Genomic DNA, 17,860 nt, shown 5'->3' with positions numbered 1-17,860 from the left:
AGCAAACTTTGTGCAGTAAAATGGCAAGACTCAATGAAGAGAGCCAAGGACTATACTGGGTGACATGTTTACTGCGTGTGGTATGCTATGGTGGGAGGGTGGTGAACAAAAATATGAATGGTAGCTTAACAGGATAATGGATGACAAAGGCTTACCTAAAGAAAGTTCCTCTATGTATGTATATTTCAATGCATTTTATTTTTTGATACATGGGTCTGGTGAGAGACCTACAGTTGTTTTAGCACCACCAGACTTAAAAGTTGGTTCATCACAAACAAGAGAAGTGCAAGTTTCAATGATGAGCTCATGTTCAACAGATGCAATAACAGTGAATACTTACTTCTTTGTACAAAAGGCAAAGGTTCTACAGTAGAAGCACACCGTAACGCATTTCAGTGCAGCTCTTTGCAAGCTCTCCAGAAGACCCATAGTCGCACTTTGTTCAATATCTGCTTTTCTGTGTAACTCATTTGATACCTCTTGTCTATGTATATTTGTGTTGATACTCTTTCCTACCCGACATTACACAAACACGTTTAACGTGCTCTTCACTACAATCAGGAGAGGCTGAAAGTGTCATGTATGACTTGGGGATACATGGCAGCTCTAAACTATGGTATTTTCATGCTTACTGTGTATATAAAGTTGTCTGCCTTGTTGTTAGCTAACTCGTGGCGCTCGGAAGTGCAGATGATGGCCAGCTTCTGAGTTTCAGAAATAGTCTGTCTGTTCAGCTCGTGGGTTATTTATAGAAGGCAACTGCTGCATGTAAATCTTTTGCTTACTTTTGCAGGGCCCAGTTGGTGTCTGCTGCAGGAGGAACTAACTCACGCTTGCGGCAGCTTATTCCAGTGACCAAAGCAGCTTTAAGTGCCTTTGCTTCATACTTTATAAAGATGTCCGAGAATCAGATTAGGTGAGTAACGCCATCGTTGTTAAACGTGAAATGTCGGGAATTAAAGTATTCGTGTTCGTGAGACTGGAGCCACGATTGGCTGTAATTCGCCACAAATGCAATGTATGTCAGAGTAGTAATCTCCCACAGCTTTATGCTTACCTAAATTGAAACATTAATCAAAACATTTCATATTATTCACGGTGACGGGTTTTTAACCAGTTGTATATTTTATTCATGGGAAAAGATATGGGACATGATTTGAAATATTAAAAGTATGTATTTATTTCATATATAAATGAATCGATCGGGTTGTGTTTCTCCATAGAAACATGCAAAATGCATCCATAATATCTTCATGACCTCTGACTGTTAACCCCACCTCGAGCCTCTGAGGCTTTTAGTATGGACCAACCTCAACTGTGCTCAAGAGAAGGCCGCTGCTTAACCCTAGTTACCGGAAAGCAAGTAAATTTCTTATTTAAAAACTTTTGTTTTTCCCCAGTGGAGATTAATCCTAAAAGGACTTTTATTTGCTACCAGAATGAAGGTATTTTAAAGTACCTCCAAGACCTTACTTCTTCGATCATGGGTAAAAGGCCTAAAGCGAAATAAAGCTGCTTCAGCAGAATTAAGCAAGTTCTTTTTTGTATGTATTTGTGTAGCAGGAGCACAGAAAAAAGGCAGCCGGACACTGTACATAGTCAACACAAAGACATACAAAATGAATCATTATGCACGGCTTCTGAGAGGGGAAATAAACTATTACTTTGTCATGATGTAGCGTCCTTCTAAGAGACGAGTCTTTACGTCTTTTCTAAAGTGCCCCAGGCTCTGTGTGGTCTTGATTCATACTGTATGATGATGTAGTTCCAAATCATTGGTGCCAAATGTTGAAGGCCTGCTGTTTTTTGTGCACTTTGTACTCCAAACTGATGGTATTTTGTCTGTGTGTGTGTGCCAGGAACTACCAGATGTAGTGAGTTTGTCAGCCAGATAGACAGGGTGCCAGTCATGATCACTTTCTAGATGATGGTACTGGTTTTAAAACTGGTGTGGGCTGGTACTGGTAGTGAGTGGAGTTCCACCAAAGTGTGAGTAATTTAGTCATATTTCTTTAGATCCTTGGTGAGGTGTAGGGCTACATGTAGGAGGCACCTGAGGAGGGTGAATGTGGTTTCTGGTGTGGCATGGAACAGGAGTTTGCCACTATCCATGTTATGCAGATTTATAGAGCAAAGTGTCATCTGGAAGGACATCCTGGTGCTGAGCAGGTGTGAGTTTAGTCACACCTAGGGCCTAAGGGAACAACCTGAAAAGCCAGGTCTTCAGCTTCTTGTGGAATTCAAGTGAGTAGGTGGATCTCATGTGCAGCTACAGGTCCATTCATGCTTTAGAAGCAATGCAGGAGAAGGTTGACCACCAGATATGGTTTTCATCATGCATGTGATTTGTGCAAGTAGGGGTCTGGATGGTTTGTGAAAGCAGATGTGATTTTTGAGGCATGCTGGATCACTTTTATCTAGTACCTAGAAAGTGTGGATAAGGAGGTTGAATTGTGCTCGTTCGGGGATTGGGAACCAGTGGAGCTCCTTCAGGTGTGGTGTGATGTGAATGCGGCAAGGGAGGTTGAAAGTGAATCTGGGTACCGATTTCTGAATGGTGTGCAGCCTTCTGGCAGTTATTTGTTAATACTGGCATAGAGGGTGTTCACATGACCCAGCTTGCTTGTGACCAGGGCATGTGTGAGGGTTGCCCTGATGCTGATTTTGAGCCATTTGAAAATCTTTCTCCGCATCTACAGAGTATGGAACTACAAGGCTGTAACAGCCTTGAATTGAGAGGTCATGTTATTTGCTGTTGATGATGAGCCTGAGGTTCTTGGCGTTGTCAGTACTAGCTCGGTTATCCACCAGGTGGAGTCCCACAGCGATGTGTTCTTCCTGAGGATAACGATTTAGATTTTTTCAGTGTTCAGCTTTAGACAGTTGGTCTTTATTCAGTGGGCAATTTCAGTCATACAGACATTGAACTTGATCCGGGTACTGGGTATCCTGTCCTTGAGGGAGGGAATGAGTTGTGTGTCATCAATGTAGGAGACGGTGTTCATTTTTTGAGAGCAGATGATGATGGTTACAGGGATCATGCAAGCACCATGCCTAATTTATCAATATCTTGATTTTTGTGCTTTTGCTGTTGTAAATAATAGTAATAGTAGGCCAAATTAACAGGACTTTAGAACAATGGAAGACTGAGTCATGTATGCAGGGATTTGCACGCATCATGGAGCATGTGCAACACAATCTCAAAGTTTAATTTATGAATCCAGTCAAGGCCACCTTCAATGGTCTTGAGTGGCTTCATAAATCTGGAATAAAGCAACACAGCACAAATCGCTGTGTTGCGATACTCAATGAGGCATTCAATCGGTGTTGATTGGATTGTCCCATGCTAAGTCTATGGATTTTGATGCGTTCTCAGATTTACCAGAAGTTGTAGACTTGGGAATACACCAAAATGCTACGCCTTCCCAGGTGAGGCATTACAAGGAGAAATATCTTTATATCTCCTCATTGTTTCCTCTTTATTTGTGTGCTGCATTCATTAGCAAACATAGAAAGAGAAAATACCTCATGGGATTGCTTTTTGCAGGAAGGTGCCCCTTCCTGCACAAAGACAATCCTGCTTACAAAGCATGCACCCTTGCACCATTGTACATACTCCAGTCAAAACCGTTGAATTTGAGGAACAAGCGACAAAGAGACTGATCAAAATCTTTGCATTTAGGATTTATCCTAAAATCTCTTTTTTGAATAGATTTCTTTTTTACATTTTATTATTACAACATACAGGTTAATTGCAATTTCTTGTTTGCATCATAGAAAAAAAAGACTACCTTACTACACATTATCCCAGACATTGGTAAATCCTGAAGTATGCTCGAGTTGAACATTATCTTTCGATCAAGTAAATGGAATTGGGTATTGTTGTGGTGGTAGTGTCTAAATGCTGCCAATATTCCTGTTTCACCAACTTAATATATAAAGTAAGACTGTAACAATTACATGAGCTATGTGGTGCTCAGTGTGGGCGACGAGAGTAGGTGAATATTAGTGGGGGTCAGGATGAAAGGAATCTGTCGATATAGTACCCTCCACCCTATTCAGGAGTCAGTCTACAATTTTTCTCCTCGGTCACTTATGTAGAGTCGGGTCTGGAGATCCCTGGGAGTATTTGTGTTAGTAAAGTGGAGGGGGAGCACACACCTTAGTGGTGCCTCTTAGTTCCAGTTGCATATAGGTATTATGAAATCTATATGCCTATCATAGTGAAACGTGTTCTTCCATTGTCTACGGGCATGATGCCGGAGTTAGCTTCTATCTTTTCTAGGTATACCTGTCAATTTGTAGGGGGGGGACAGTTTGGAGCTAATTGGTCTAGGGCCACATACTATCTAAGTGGAGGTCCATTAACCACATATGAATTTTGGGGGGGATGGTTGACTTCCAGCATATAGCTATTTTGCATTTTGCCAGTATCAGTACGAGATCTATAAATGTATTAATTGCTTTGCGCAGCTGAATGGGTCGTTGTTCCCAACATGCAGTGAATAAAGTCTCTTCTTATGGTGACACCTGTAGTCTCTAATATGAAGTCTGTGATTGATTCCCAGTATGGGATCAGACTTGGGCAGTCCTAAACCATGTGCACAAAGTCAGCCATTTCAGTATGGCAGTGAGGACAGATGTCGGGTGTGCCTTGGTACATACATGCTAATCAATATTGGGCTGAGGTATTTGGTGCAAATAGTTGAATTGAGTATATTTCAACCTAACATTAGTGGAGGTGATTTTAGGCATTGGTAAGCATTGCTGCCATTTTTTGTCCAACAATGTCATTACAAGTGCAGTATCCAAATAAGTCCAGAGTTGGAGCGATGAGGGTTTGCTGTCTGAGAACCTGGAGGAATGCAAGTGTGAGATTGCAGTAGGCCCCCTCTGTGTGTTAGGAGGATCTGCTGCAATAGCTTGGTCGCGGGCTCATCATGTGTCTTGTGCCATGTTTTGTGTAGAACATTGATTAGGGTGGCGTAAATTAGAAAGGAGCCCTGTGGTATCCCAAAATTGTCCGTCATCACCTCGAACATAGTAAAAACTTTGCCTGTAAACAGGTTGCACTATAACGTGATATCTACATTTGTCCATGCCTGTGTGTCTGGACATGTCTGTAAGGTGTTGGATTAGGGCATGGCCCACAGTGATAGATCTGGTGCAAATGGGGACTCTGGGTGTGCTTTAATCATGTATGTGTGTGCCAGCAGGCTTTGGCCACCTTGGTCAGTGCATATCCCCTCTGGGCCGGTAGTTTCACCTTTGGATCTATTAACCACTGTAGCACTCCCCATCTCTGTCAGGTTTTGGGCTGCCTGCCATTTCATGGGCCATTGGAGTTGAGCAGCTGCGTAACAATACATGTAGTTTGGGGCTCACAAGCATCCGCACTAGACTGGTTCACATAGCTTGGCCAGCACTACCCTGACTCTGCCCTTACCCTATATGAGTGTGATGAGAAGTGAGCACATATTCGTGAAGGATTTGGATGGCAGCACTGCCAGTATGGGGGAGAAGAAGTACAGCAGTCGGACACAAGACCAGCATCTTTGCTAGAGCTATCCTACCCATCGGCGAGAGTGGGAGGGATGTCCAAAGTAAGAGGGACATCTGCGCACTTGTGAGGGCCCTACCTATGTTGCTGTCCATTTGATCTTTAGTGGCATGGTATATCTGGACCCCTAGGTATTGAAATATGTTGAGGATGGTATCCGGAAATGTGTGGATCGCGACCTTTCGTGTGAGATGTGGAGCCGCGTGGAAGTCTGCACAATAGATGTGGATGGCTGTATTGATCACCTTTGTTCAATATTTGGCCTATTTTGTCTCTGATGGCTGTGATTGTCTCAGAAGAGGGCAACCAGGCCTTGTCGCACCTCAGTCTGTTTCAGTGCCATGTTTTCTCTATAGTCTATGTTACATAATTTCTGGACTAGGTCTTTGTGTTCCAGGGGCACATGAGCCAGTTTGGCTGCTGCCCTGTGGTCTCCTGCAATCACTGTTCATGGATGCAGATACATGTTTCAAGTGCATGCAATTCCCGTCGCTGAACTATTTTGGATTCATAAACCCTTTTTATTGTGTGGCCCCATAAAAACACCTTAAAGGTATCCCATTCTATAACTGGGCTCAATGTTGTGCCTGCACTGTCTGAGAAGTAAGCAGTTATATGCATTCATAAGGTGTCTCTGAAGGATTTTTCTTTTAGAGCTTTTGTGGGGAGGTGGGTATGCAGGGATGTCCATGCCCCATGTCAATCGGAGCATCAGTGGGCAGGTGTCTGTTGCGGTGCAGCCCAATTACTTGGTATGTGAAACCACAGCTGCCTTCAAACTCCCCGGCCCAGGTCACTGCGTTAACAGGTGTTTGGCCAATTGCACTTATATGCTACAACAGAAGGAAACAACATTTGTGACACTCCATGGTGATAGCACTGTTGGTGTACAGGGCTGGCATATAGCAAGTAGATCTAGTCCTCTTGTCCCAGGGACACTGGCACTCCAGCCCAGCACGTCCATCCAAGGTCGTTATCCCCGCTCCAGCACCTCTTGTGTTGTGTGAGCAGGACCCAGCCCGAGATATGTCAGAAAGTACAGCCTACTTTCATAGAACCTCCTCTGCTTTTTGGAGAGTGACAGCCGGACCTCCTCCAAACAAAGCATTCACCAGTGTGTGAGGGATGTCTGGCATGTTGTCTTCGATGCCAGTCGGTGTCGATCCCGTGGGGGAGGGGGGTTCAGTGCTCTCATTACCAGCTTGGATACTCCTTGCTCTCCCTTCATCGCCACTTGTTCTTTCATGGCGCCCAATTGCGTCCATACTTTTTGGGTCCTAAGGTGTTTTTGCTCTTTCCAGCTGCTTGAGGGTTTTGCCTGTTTGTGTGGTTTAACATCTATGCCACTCCTTTTGATCCATTCTCAGGCCTGCTCCAGAGGAATGCAGAAGATAGTTTTATCATTATGTCTGATTTTAAGTCTGGCTGGAAATTGGAGTGCATATTTGATGTTGGGTTCACATAATCATCTCCACTGGGAGAAAGGTGAATCACTTGTGCTGTACTTCCATGGTTTATTCAGGGAAGATATTGACCTGGGTATTATCCACCTTCCAGGGGCCCATCACCTGGGTTACCTGTAAGATATAGTTTTTGTCTCGGTAGTTGAGCAGCTGGGAAACCACAGAGTGGGAAGGTGCACCGGAGGGGGGTGCTCTCAGGGACCCTATGGGCTCGTTCCAGAGAGAAGAAAATCAAATGTTTACCTTATAAGATCATCGTGGAGAACCATTTCTATAAATACAGCTCCATGCTAGGTTCTTCATCCTTTCCTGGAAGTCCCACTATCCTCAAATTATTGCGCTTAAAGCACCCCACCTGATCATACGCGTGCTGTCTGAGGTAATCAACTTCATTCTGCAGTGCTTTGATGCGGGTTGCGGCCTCATGACTGATGGTTCTAAGATGGCTAATGTCGCCTCTGTGTCTATGACTCAGTCTTTCAACTTTTTGTGGTCTTCAAGAAGGAGACCCATGTCAATTCTCAAGGCATCTATTTTTGGGCCCAGTGTGGTCTTGATGTCCATCACCGCCAACAGGATCTCATCGAACCTTTAAGATTGCACTACCAGTGTAGCTTCCAGTGAGCACCATGTGGCGCATTGAGGGTCCATCGTCTGCACCAGTGGTTGTGCCCCTGCTGCCACAGCCATATTGCGGTCTTGCTTTGTGCGTACCATGGTTTTACATTATCGTTTCTGATGGGTTGACTTGGGCCAGTATATGTTTGTCCTGGGGAGGTGAGTTGGCGCTGGCTGGCACGAGTGCTGAGTAGCTCGGTGACTGTAAGAGCTAGGGCCCATGATAGGGATGTTAATTGATAGCTGTGGCTGTCGGTGCTCCCACTGGGGCTTTGTTACGGTGCCCGCACCGGTGTCTCTGCTGTGTTTATCACTCCCATGAGGGGCAGGTCTCCCCCCCACCTACAGAGACAAGTGTTGCTTGAGGACGTTTTGATCAGCCAATTCTTTGCATATCTCCCCACCACAAATGGGAGGCAGTACCCCTGTCATAGCCCAGTGCCCTTCTTAGGCACATAGCTTCCCTCCAATGGCATTCTAGGGGGTTTCAGCTGCTGCAGCTGAGTATGGTATTTAAATTCCCGGGAATTTGGCAGTAATGTGGTGGTGCTTGCTCAGATGGGGTGAGTGAGGTGCCCCCCACTTCTGGAGTGCAACATCAGGATGTATGCTCCTGCGGATGTGAGCAGGGAGGAGAGAAGGACTGTCCCCAGATCTTGGCCGGATCTGTTGGTGATCTCCAGGTGGGTAAGATCTGTCCTGGGGGAAAGTCAGAGGGGGAAGCGCTGCTTTATGTATTGGTGAGGGGGGCACTGTAGATACCAACACTGTGCAGGGTTTGGCAATGAGGAAGGGTGCCAGCAACAGGCCTGTTAATTACAGCGACTCTACCCCACCTGATTGGCTGCAGTGCTCCCTCACAGTTAGGGGCATCAGTTTGCTTATATGAGGCCCCCCTCTACTATGTCTGGACAGCTGGTGCAGCTCGGTCATCACTGTTTATTGCTTCTCACAGTCTCTGACAGGCTCCTTCATCCGCGTCATGTGGCAAGGCTTCAGTCTACACCCCTGATGTTGGCCTCGAGTGCCGGAGGGGCTTGCTGGACAGGGTTGACGGGACATGTGTGGCTGGATCCCCTTACTCCGCTGCTCCCCGCACCATCACAACAGTGTTCTACATGTAGCAGGGTTGCAGACTAGTTTTTCGCAGCTAACTCCTCAATTGGTTCTTATCTACCGCTCTCGGATGAGTCCCATCAGGATCACAGTCCAGGCTTTTGATGTTGGTTGCAGCTCTTGACTGGCAGTTACGGGAGGCTGCAGAGTCCTCTCAACCAAGTCAGGTAGGCCGGAACTGGCTAACCCCTATCAGGATATTGTGTTATGGAGCTAGGGGCCATTGAGATCTGAACCCGTGCGACCTATTGTGTCGCCCTCTTGACCACGCCCCTTCCCTAAAACCTCTTAACCCATGAATGCAAAGGGCTAATGTATAAAGTGGACAGAATTTTTTTTACAACTTCAACTAACTGTTACCAAGTAAAGCTTCATAATCAACTTAACAAACCAAGGAATTAACTTTCAAGAATAATCACCATTAGCATAGAACTCGGTTTCCAACACTCATGCCCTGCCTTGGTCAACTGTGTGGGCTCCCTTTTTAGAACAATTCTCAATTTGGAGAGGAACATATGAAAGATACCCTTTAGCATCCTTCCTGTTTATCCTGGAACTTGAACTGCTTGCAGCAGCCATTAAACAATACTTTAAGTTCAATGGCATTCCAACAGTGGCATGGGAAAAGAAGACGATCCTTTATGCAAACAATAACCTAATTATCTGGACCAATCCAGATTTCATCACTCTGCTCGTCTCCTTCTCTAAATTCACAGGAAACAAGACCTTTGTGAGGGTGAGTACAAGTAGTTATGTTATGTTATGTTATGTTATGTTATGTTATGTTATTTTATGTTATCTTTTGTTGTGAGGAAACAGACTTTTTGAAGATTTGTCACAATTTTTTGCCCCATTTTGGACTATTATCTGCTGGTTTTCAACTTTGAGAGTGCACTGAGGTCTGCTGTCCAGACCTCAGTGACATTGATCTTTCCATTTTAAAGGAGACTTATACATCCCTAGTACAGGTGATATAAGACTAACTGTCCGCACAAGAGGTGCAGAACTGGTTGTGTCACTCTGTGTGTGAAAAAGTGAAAACACGACTTTCAGCTGCCATTGCAGAATGAAGAGTCTGTGCATGCACTGCACACACCACTTTGCCATTATTACTAAAGCCAAAGTGCACCAGTCCCTTAACTATGTATATAAGTCTCATCTAAGGCAGGCCTATGAAGCCCTAAGGCAAGGAGCTGTATATTGTTATTATAGAAATACATTTTGGATATGTCTGTACGGCAAAGCCCTAATGTGGTAGTGTTTTCTGAGGACTGATAAGTAGCCTTATGAGGTAATTGCAGGGTTAACAGTTGGAATTCCAATGCATCTAACTCTAGACAGATGCTACCTTACTATGCCATGAAAGGTACCAAATGAAAGGGGACATTAAGTGTGACTCAAAAGAGCAGTCATCATTAATGTAACATTTAATGCTTGCAACTTTTGCGAAAGTTGCCATTCTTTGCACCAGCTGGTCCAATGATTGCACAGAGGCAATGTGGCTGACACAGGTTTCTGCACACCTGGGGAGACGTGTAAATGACTCTCAGGCCAGAAGGAAAGTCTGTTGATGCACAGTAGGTGTGTTCCCCTCCCACATGTTGGGCTGCAAAGGCAGGAATCGATGCCACCTTTGAAGGGTGGCTGCAACAGCACTCTCATCCAGGAAGCCTTCTGTTTCCTCTAGACAAGGTAGAGACAAGGCCAAGGAAGGGAAAATAGGTTTCAGAACCAGTTGTCCACAGGTGTGCATCCCATTGTAGCCACACCCCCAGGGGTGGGCTACCAAGGTCCTTAAACGTCAGCCATGTTGTTTGTGGTATGCAAGTTGTTCTCTGGGATAGCCAGATGCCTCTCATCACCAGAACTGTGTCACCAGATTTGAGGGGACACAGTTCCGGTGTCCAGATTTGAGGGGACCTACTAGTCCATTAGCTAGTGACCACATTGTCCCCTCTGGGTGCTTTACTGGGATATAATGGGTACCCTTGCCAGCTAAAACTTCATTACTCACTGGATTTTGATCAAGGATAAGAAGAAGACTACTTTGTACCTGTTGGAAGTGCACAAGGAAAGGCTGCGATGTTGGAGCAATTTAATCTGCTGTACTTTAGGCTAATGGAGTTTGGGCACTGTTCTGCATGCCTGGACTAAGGAAAAGTCGATTAACAGCACCAATCCAACGGAGAGACTCCAAGGGTCAGTTGCCTGGCCTCATAGAATGGCACTGGGGACTTTGAAGCTGGCATTGTCCAAACCGCCTCTCTGGTACCCACTGCACCTGTTTTACTACCACTGGACTCTGGGCACTTGATGGCCCATTTGGAAACAGCCAGAAGTTGCACCTGAGTCTGCTAGACTCATGGGTGTTGGTTGTAGCCGGATTCGTCCAACCCAAGGGACACTAGCCGCACCAAAGTTTTGCACTGTGACCGCTGTGTCAGTAGACCTTTGACCCCTGCATAGAGGACTTTGGGGACCCCGAGATCCACGGCCGGAGTTGCCCTCAGTCACCTGTGGACCGAGGACTCAAGTGGACTTAACCCACATGGACCACACAGCATGTAGAGCATCCATTGCGCATCTTTAGACATGTATCCCTCAGCATCAGGACCACTCCATAGAAGTCAATGACAATTGCTCTGTAGAGGTTGGAACTAGCTCTAAAAATGCTCTGGTGGGCAAGTAACTGTCCAAAGATTTCTTTTAGGCTTCCTAGACGTCTATCCTGATGGATGTGTTTGCCTAACACAGGTTGGAGTCGCCGAAGTCAGTGTTACAAACTCCTACAAACTTTTCAAAACTTTTCAAAGTTTTGTCTACCCAATGCTTGTTTGCTGTTAATGTACAAGTTTTTTAATTTAAAATTTCATATCTCTGGAACTGTCCAGTGAGTTTTGGTCATAAAGAACTCTAAAAATTCATTAAAATATGCTGTATTTTTAATTCGTTTTTGTTGTCTCTTTCTTGTTTGGTGACTTTCTTATTCTGTTTGTTGGTGTTGTTAAGTGCTTTACACATTGTTCCTTTGCTGAGCCTTGCTGCTGTGTGCCACAGCTACCAAAGGGTTGAGCGGAAGGTTAAAGAAATAATTGTGACAGGACCCAAGGAATAAATGTGAGTGTACTCTACAATAAAGCTCCAACCCAATCACACCGTACACCCATTTTCTTACATAGTTCATGTTATGTTATGCTATGCTATGTTATGTTATGTTATGTTATGTTATGTTATGTTATGTTATGTTATGTTTTGTTAATTTCTATGGTACAGCATATTGCCTGTGAGGGTATCCAGGTGCTGAGCATGAGCATATTAGGCTTGTCATTTCTAAAAATACTGAAAAAGTCCTACAGTTGACTGGCTACATCATATGTGCTTTTTAGTATGGGTGGATCGGAAACCTGGCGAACTATGTGCTGCAGTATTATCAGAAGGCTTGAAATTTCCTAGCCTTCACTTGTCTTACAGAGCCTACCAGCTATCACATCTCTCTACAAAGTCCTCTTGAATTGTCATTGAAGAGCCTATCTTTTTTTAAATTGTTTTATTAAAGAATATAGGTGATACAGAATATATAGACATATACCTTCAAAGCATTTCTTTACAACAAGTGATTTCACAATAGATATATAGACATATGCAGTCCAACAAATATTCTGAATGATAGGTTGAAGGATTGTGAATAAACATTTAAGGGAAGGATTATAAGAGAAAACGAAGAACAAAGAAAGAGGTTAATCATGGGGTGGGGGAGGGATAAAAATATCATATAGACTAAGAGAGAGGGGGTAAGGAGGTTGGAGGAAGAATAGATAAATGAATAAAGGGACCATGGGTCTTGGAGCCAGAATGTCAAGGCTGATGCGTAAGTAGTTCGATTATTCCCTGTCTGATGTGAGTTGTCGCGTAGCATATGTGCCTAGATGATTATGATATGAGGTAAAGGTTCCAGTACGTGAGGAATGATAACACCAGGAGAGGAGCGATCAAGGGGGTGTCCGCAGGGGTATGTAGATTGGATGGATTTATTTGGAGAATGGGTCCTTCTTATATGAGTTAGATAATCAGACACTGGTCGGATAAGGGGAACAGAAGGAGTATATGGTTACTCGGCCCGAGGTCTAGGATGTTTGTCAAGGTGGGGGACCTGGGGGGTGGAGGAAAAAGGAAAGAGAGGAAGGGGGGGGAAGATGAAAAAGGGGAGGGGGAAAGTAGGGAAGGGGGGAGGAGAGTGAAGGGTTCTGAGAGGACGGTTGACGCTCTCCGACCGTCCACTAGCTGCCTCATGATCTTGTCAGGAAGGGGCTCCAGACTTCTGCGAATAGCGCCGCTTGATCCTGCAGGTTGTAAATTACTTGCTCGTGGGTGGCAGTTTGGAACATGGCTGTCATCCATTCTGTTGGTGTGGGGGCAATACTGGACCTCCAGTGCCAGAGTATGCATATTTTGGCTGTGGCAATTGCCGTATGAAGTAGCCGTTTATGGGCTTGCGATAGGGAAGGGTATGGGTGCATATCGTGTAAAAGAATGAGTGATGGCGGGGTCGGGCTTGGTATCTGTATAGAGTCTGTCAAGGCGTGGCGTACCGCTTCCCATAAGGGTTGTATCATCGGGCAATGACATAGGATGTGAAGTAAGTCACAATGGGGGTCTGCACATCGCCAGCATTTCGCATGTGGCATCAAGCCGGCCCTGAGAAGTTTTATGGGGGTCCAGTACCATTCTTGGAAAACTTTAAATAGACAAAATTTCAGACGGGCTTCGCGGACTCCCCTGTCAAGGACTTCTATTATGTCTGACCATTCTTCTTCTGTATAGACAATTTCAAGTCGGTCCTGCCATTTTAAGCGCAGTCGTTCAAGAAGAGGCTGCGAGTAGAGATGGTTTGTTAGCTCTGCATATAGATCAGCCATAGCACCTCTGTGTCAGCCCCACTTCTGGAAGTAGGTGACAATGGGTGAGGCTTTAAGCGTCCACGGGGGGTTCCTAGGGCTCTACGCATGCAATGCTTAAGCTGCATGTATCACCACTCTTGGTAACTCTGTATGCCGAACTCTTCCTGAAGGGAGGCAAAGGTTCGAAAGCTATCTCCATCTATGATTTGAGATATGTTATGGATACCAGCCTTGATCCATTGGGGCCATCTGAGGAGGTTTCCTCCTATTTTTATGCTTTTATTCCCTGCTATAGTGGCCTGGGCGTGCAGGAAAGGATGTATACCAAGTAATCGGTGGGCTCTGCATCATGCTGTGTTTGTGGCCATAAGGATGGGGTTAGGTAAGTGGGAGTGATCAGTGTATGTCCCTCCCATCTCTGTATGTTGACCTCTTAGGAGTTTCTCTGTGGCTATCCATTGTGGGGGGTCTGGTGTATCTGGGAGTGTGCACGCTAGCTGTGACAATTGTACGGCTACTGAGTATTGTTCTACTGAGGGTAGGCCTAAACCTCCATAGGGTCGTCGTGCCAATATTGTTGCAGGTTTCAGCCTTGGGCGTAGGGAGTCCCAGGCGAAGGTCCTTATTGATGCGTCGATCAGGCGCAGCGAGGAGGGAGGTACCAGTAAAGGGAGCATGCCTAATACTTATGTAAAGCACGTGAGGGTAACCATTCTGACCGCCTGCGTCCTGCCCCACATGGACAGGCCCAGTAGTGACCACTTGTCGAAGTCCTGTTTCATTCTCTATATACGAGGATCTAGGTTGTCCCCGACCATGTGCTCCAGGCCTCGATTGATAAACGTTCCTAAGTATTTAAGGCGAGTCGGGGTCCATTTAAATGGGAGGCCATGTATTGCAGCTCTCGTCGTTACGCGGGATAGTGGTAGCGCTTCGTTCTTGTCCCAGTTTACCCGATATCCGGATAAGGGCGCAAAGCTCTCTAAGGTAGAGAGTAGTAATGGCAGGGAGTTTTCAAGGTCGGACAAAGTTAGCAAAATGTCATCTGCATAGAGATAGATTTTGGATGAGCCCCTTGTTAAAGGGATACCTTTTATCTGTTGGGAGTTCCGTATGGTAGCTGCCAGAGGTTCCATGGCCAGTAGGGATAGGAGCGGTGACAGGGGGCAACCCTGGCGAGTGCCTCTTCCGACGGGGAATGGGTCTGATAGGAAGCTCCCGCAATTAACCTGTGCCGGGGGATGTTCATACAATAGGCGGACTTTGGAAATAAATTGTTCTCCGAGGCCGAAGTGCTTCATGGTAGTAAACAGATAGGACCATTCCATACGGTCGAATGCTTTCTCCGCATCTAGAGATAGAGCTAGGGCTTCCTCTGGTAGTTGTACGGATTCCAGTAAGGTATGGCAGAGGGTACGCATATGATTTCTGGAGGTGCGACCCGGTACAAACCCCACCTGGGTATTATGGATCAAAGACGGTATCACCTTACGTAAGCGTGCTGCTAGGATGCTGGCTAGGAGTTTTACATCTCTGTTCAGAAGGGAGATGGGACGATAACTGCCACAGAGTAGAGTGTCCCTCCCTGGCTTATGTAAGACAACAATCGTGGCCCTGTTAGACAGAGCGCCCAAGGAGTCTTCCTGACATGCTTCCATAAGTGCCTCGTGCACAGCTGTGATTGCCTCTTCCCCGGCCCATCTATAAAATTCCGCAGGGAATCCGTCTTCTCCCGGGGATTAATGATAGGGGAGGCTTACGATGACTTTCGTTATTTCTTCCCTGCTTATATCGCCTTCTAGGAGGGCTCGGCCTGCCTCCGACAGACAAGGTAGGTTGGCCGCATTAAGGAATGTCTCTGCCTGTATATGATCGGTCGTTATTTCAGGGGTATAGAGTTGTCGGTAGTACGTGGCAAATTCGTTCACAATTTCTTGAGGGCGAGTCAGTACCGCTCCTGAGGAGGACGTTATGGGCGGGATGGCAGAGGCAGCCTCTCTCTGTCGGAGCTGAGCCACTAGGAGGCGTCCTGCCTTCTCGCCTTGTTCATAGTGGCAACCGCATAATTTTTGCAGCGCGTATTCCGCCTGAGATGTATAGAGTTCATTGTGTGCCATTCGGGCCTGTTCTAAGGAGCAGTGCAACCTGGGAGACGGTTGGGCAGTGTATTGTTTAGTGAGGTTCTGGATTGTGGTTTCTAAGGTATTTTGGCGGGCTACTCTGTCCCTTTTGGCTAATGCTGCGTCACGCATCATGTTACCTCTCAGAGTCGCCTTTGCCGCTGCCCATAGAACCCTATTGGAAGTCACAATGCTCGTATTTTCGGCCACATATGTGGAGATATGGGTCTTAAGTTGCTCCTTCCCTTGGTGAGAGCGGTATCTATGTACAGCGAAGCGCCATGGTTTTCGGATGGGGGGGTTAGACCTACTTGGATCAGGAGTAGTATCGGGGAGTGGTCTGAGAGACCGCTATCTAGGATACAGGTGTCTAGCATTTGGGGGATTACAGTGTGTGATACAAGGAAATAGTCCAGGCATGATTGAGTATCATGGACAGATGATAGAAAAGTATATTACCTTATTTCTTGGGTGTTGTATTCTCCAGCAGTCAACTAGGCTTGCATCCGTAGTTAGGTCCGTCAGTAGTGCCCTTTCATGATTATTGCCTACATCAATGGGTCCTGTCCTGTCCAATATGGTATCTTGGGCGAGGTTCCAGTCTCCCCCGATTATATAGCAGGTAGTTCTGATTTCGGTCAGGAGGTGATTTAGTTGTAGGAAGAAGGGGCGCTTTGTGCCGGTTGGTGCATAAACTAAGCCCACGCATAGAAAGGTATTTCCTAGTTTTAATTTAGAGAATATATATCTTCCCTCCACGTCATTCCATGTTTTAATGATTGTGATCGGGAGGGGCTTACGCGTTAGTATCGCTACTCCGCATTTGCGAGGTGTGCTATTCCCAGTCTCTTGGTCTCTTGGGCAGCAGCTAAAAGCAACCTTTCCTACCCAGTCCCGTTTAAGTTTGCTGGATTCCAGGGTGTCGAGGTGAGTTTCTTGAATCAGGGCAATGTCTGCTCTTTTAGATTGAAGGTAGGACAGTATCTTTTTCCGTTTAACATAACTCGTCATGCCGTGTACATTCCAGGAGAGGATTCGTAGCGGACGTGTCGCTTGGGGGGCGTTCCCTGACATTCTGGGCGGTAGTGTAGAGCTGCACCGAGTCCAGAGATGGTACTGGTGGGGGGGGGTACTTCAGCTGCTAGGGTGGGAGTTGTGTTTGTTATAGTGTGATGGCTTGGGGAGGTGGGTAGCTAGTGGGGGCTGGGTGTTCTCTCTGGAAAAGGAAGGGGGAGGGAGGTGGGAGCAAAAGAAGAGAAGATAGATATATAGATAGGGGGAGCCGAGAGGTAGTGCAAAAAAAAAGAAAGGGGGGGTGAAAATCGGTATATGGGATAAGATAAGTAAAATAACAAGAGAAAATGTTGAAAGAGGAGATAGAAAAGAGAGGGATAGGGAGGCTAGGGGTCCAGCCTCTGTGGTTAGATCTGTAAACAGTGGGTCCCATTTCTCTCGGAACTCTCATGCCATCGGGGTGGTCTCTGCCGGGGAGGCAAGGGGGGGAGCAGACAGCCGGCATCGATTTATGGCAGGGGAAGAAAAAAGAGATTGCACGGATTCCGAGGGGGGCGGGGTCACGAGTATATTGTAAAGGGGGAAAATCTTGGAGGGGGGGGTTAGTGACCATGATAATGATGATGACACTGATCAAGGTTTGTCATCCTGGATGAGGATAGGATTCGATAGAGAGGTGATTACATTTGGGCAGTGGACAGGGACTTAGTCCACAGGGTATCGTTGGTTTGGTTTGATTTGATTTGGTTTGGTTTGGTTTAATTTACTGGAGGGGTAGCGTCATGTTAATGTGACGATGACAGGGAGGGGAGGGAGGTTCGTGGTTGTGTATGGGGACGGGTCTGCTCAGCAACAAATGATGACAAGTGTGATGTTTGCGCGACTCATGTGTTTACAGTTTTGGGATAGAGGGTAGCCACCGTGCCTGGGTAGTACTGTCGTGTAGAATTATAGGTTGTGGGAGTGATTTGATAAACGAGGAGAGGAGAGGGGTTGATGCAGGGGATTGAGGATATATTGTGGGAGTGTAAGGTAAGGACGGGGTAGATGGAAAGAGGGTAGGGAGGGGAG

The 17,860-nt window shown here is 46.0% G+C and overlaps 1 protein-coding gene across 2 annotated transcripts in view; it reads left to right on the top strand.

The window, feature by feature from the left end:
• The first annotated feature begins 798 nt into the window (after positions 1-798).
• LOC138300082 (mitochondrial glutamate carrier 1-like) overlaps positions 799-17,860 on the top strand; it is a 264,150-nt gene continuing 247,088 nt past the window's right edge. For both annotated transcript variants that reach the window (XM_069238960.1, XM_069238959.1), the window contains exon 1: positions 799-916. Coding sequence is in view for 1 of the 2 variants with exons in the window: in XM_069238959.1 (XP_069095060.1) it covers positions 897-916 (20 nt within the window). In the remaining variant the exon portion in view is untranslated. The remainder of the gene's footprint in view (positions 917-17,860) is intronic.

Source organism: Pleurodeles waltl, chromosome 6 (assembly GCF_031143425.1).
Source record: "Pleurodeles waltl isolate 20211129_DDA chromosome 6, aPleWal1.hap1.20221129, whole genome shotgun sequence".
Lineage (NCBI taxonomy): Eukaryota > Metazoa > Chordata > Amphibia > Caudata > Salamandridae > Pleurodeles > Pleurodeles waltl.
Note: the sequence above shows the minus strand (reverse complement) of the source record. Positions and strands in the feature narration are given on the sequence as shown.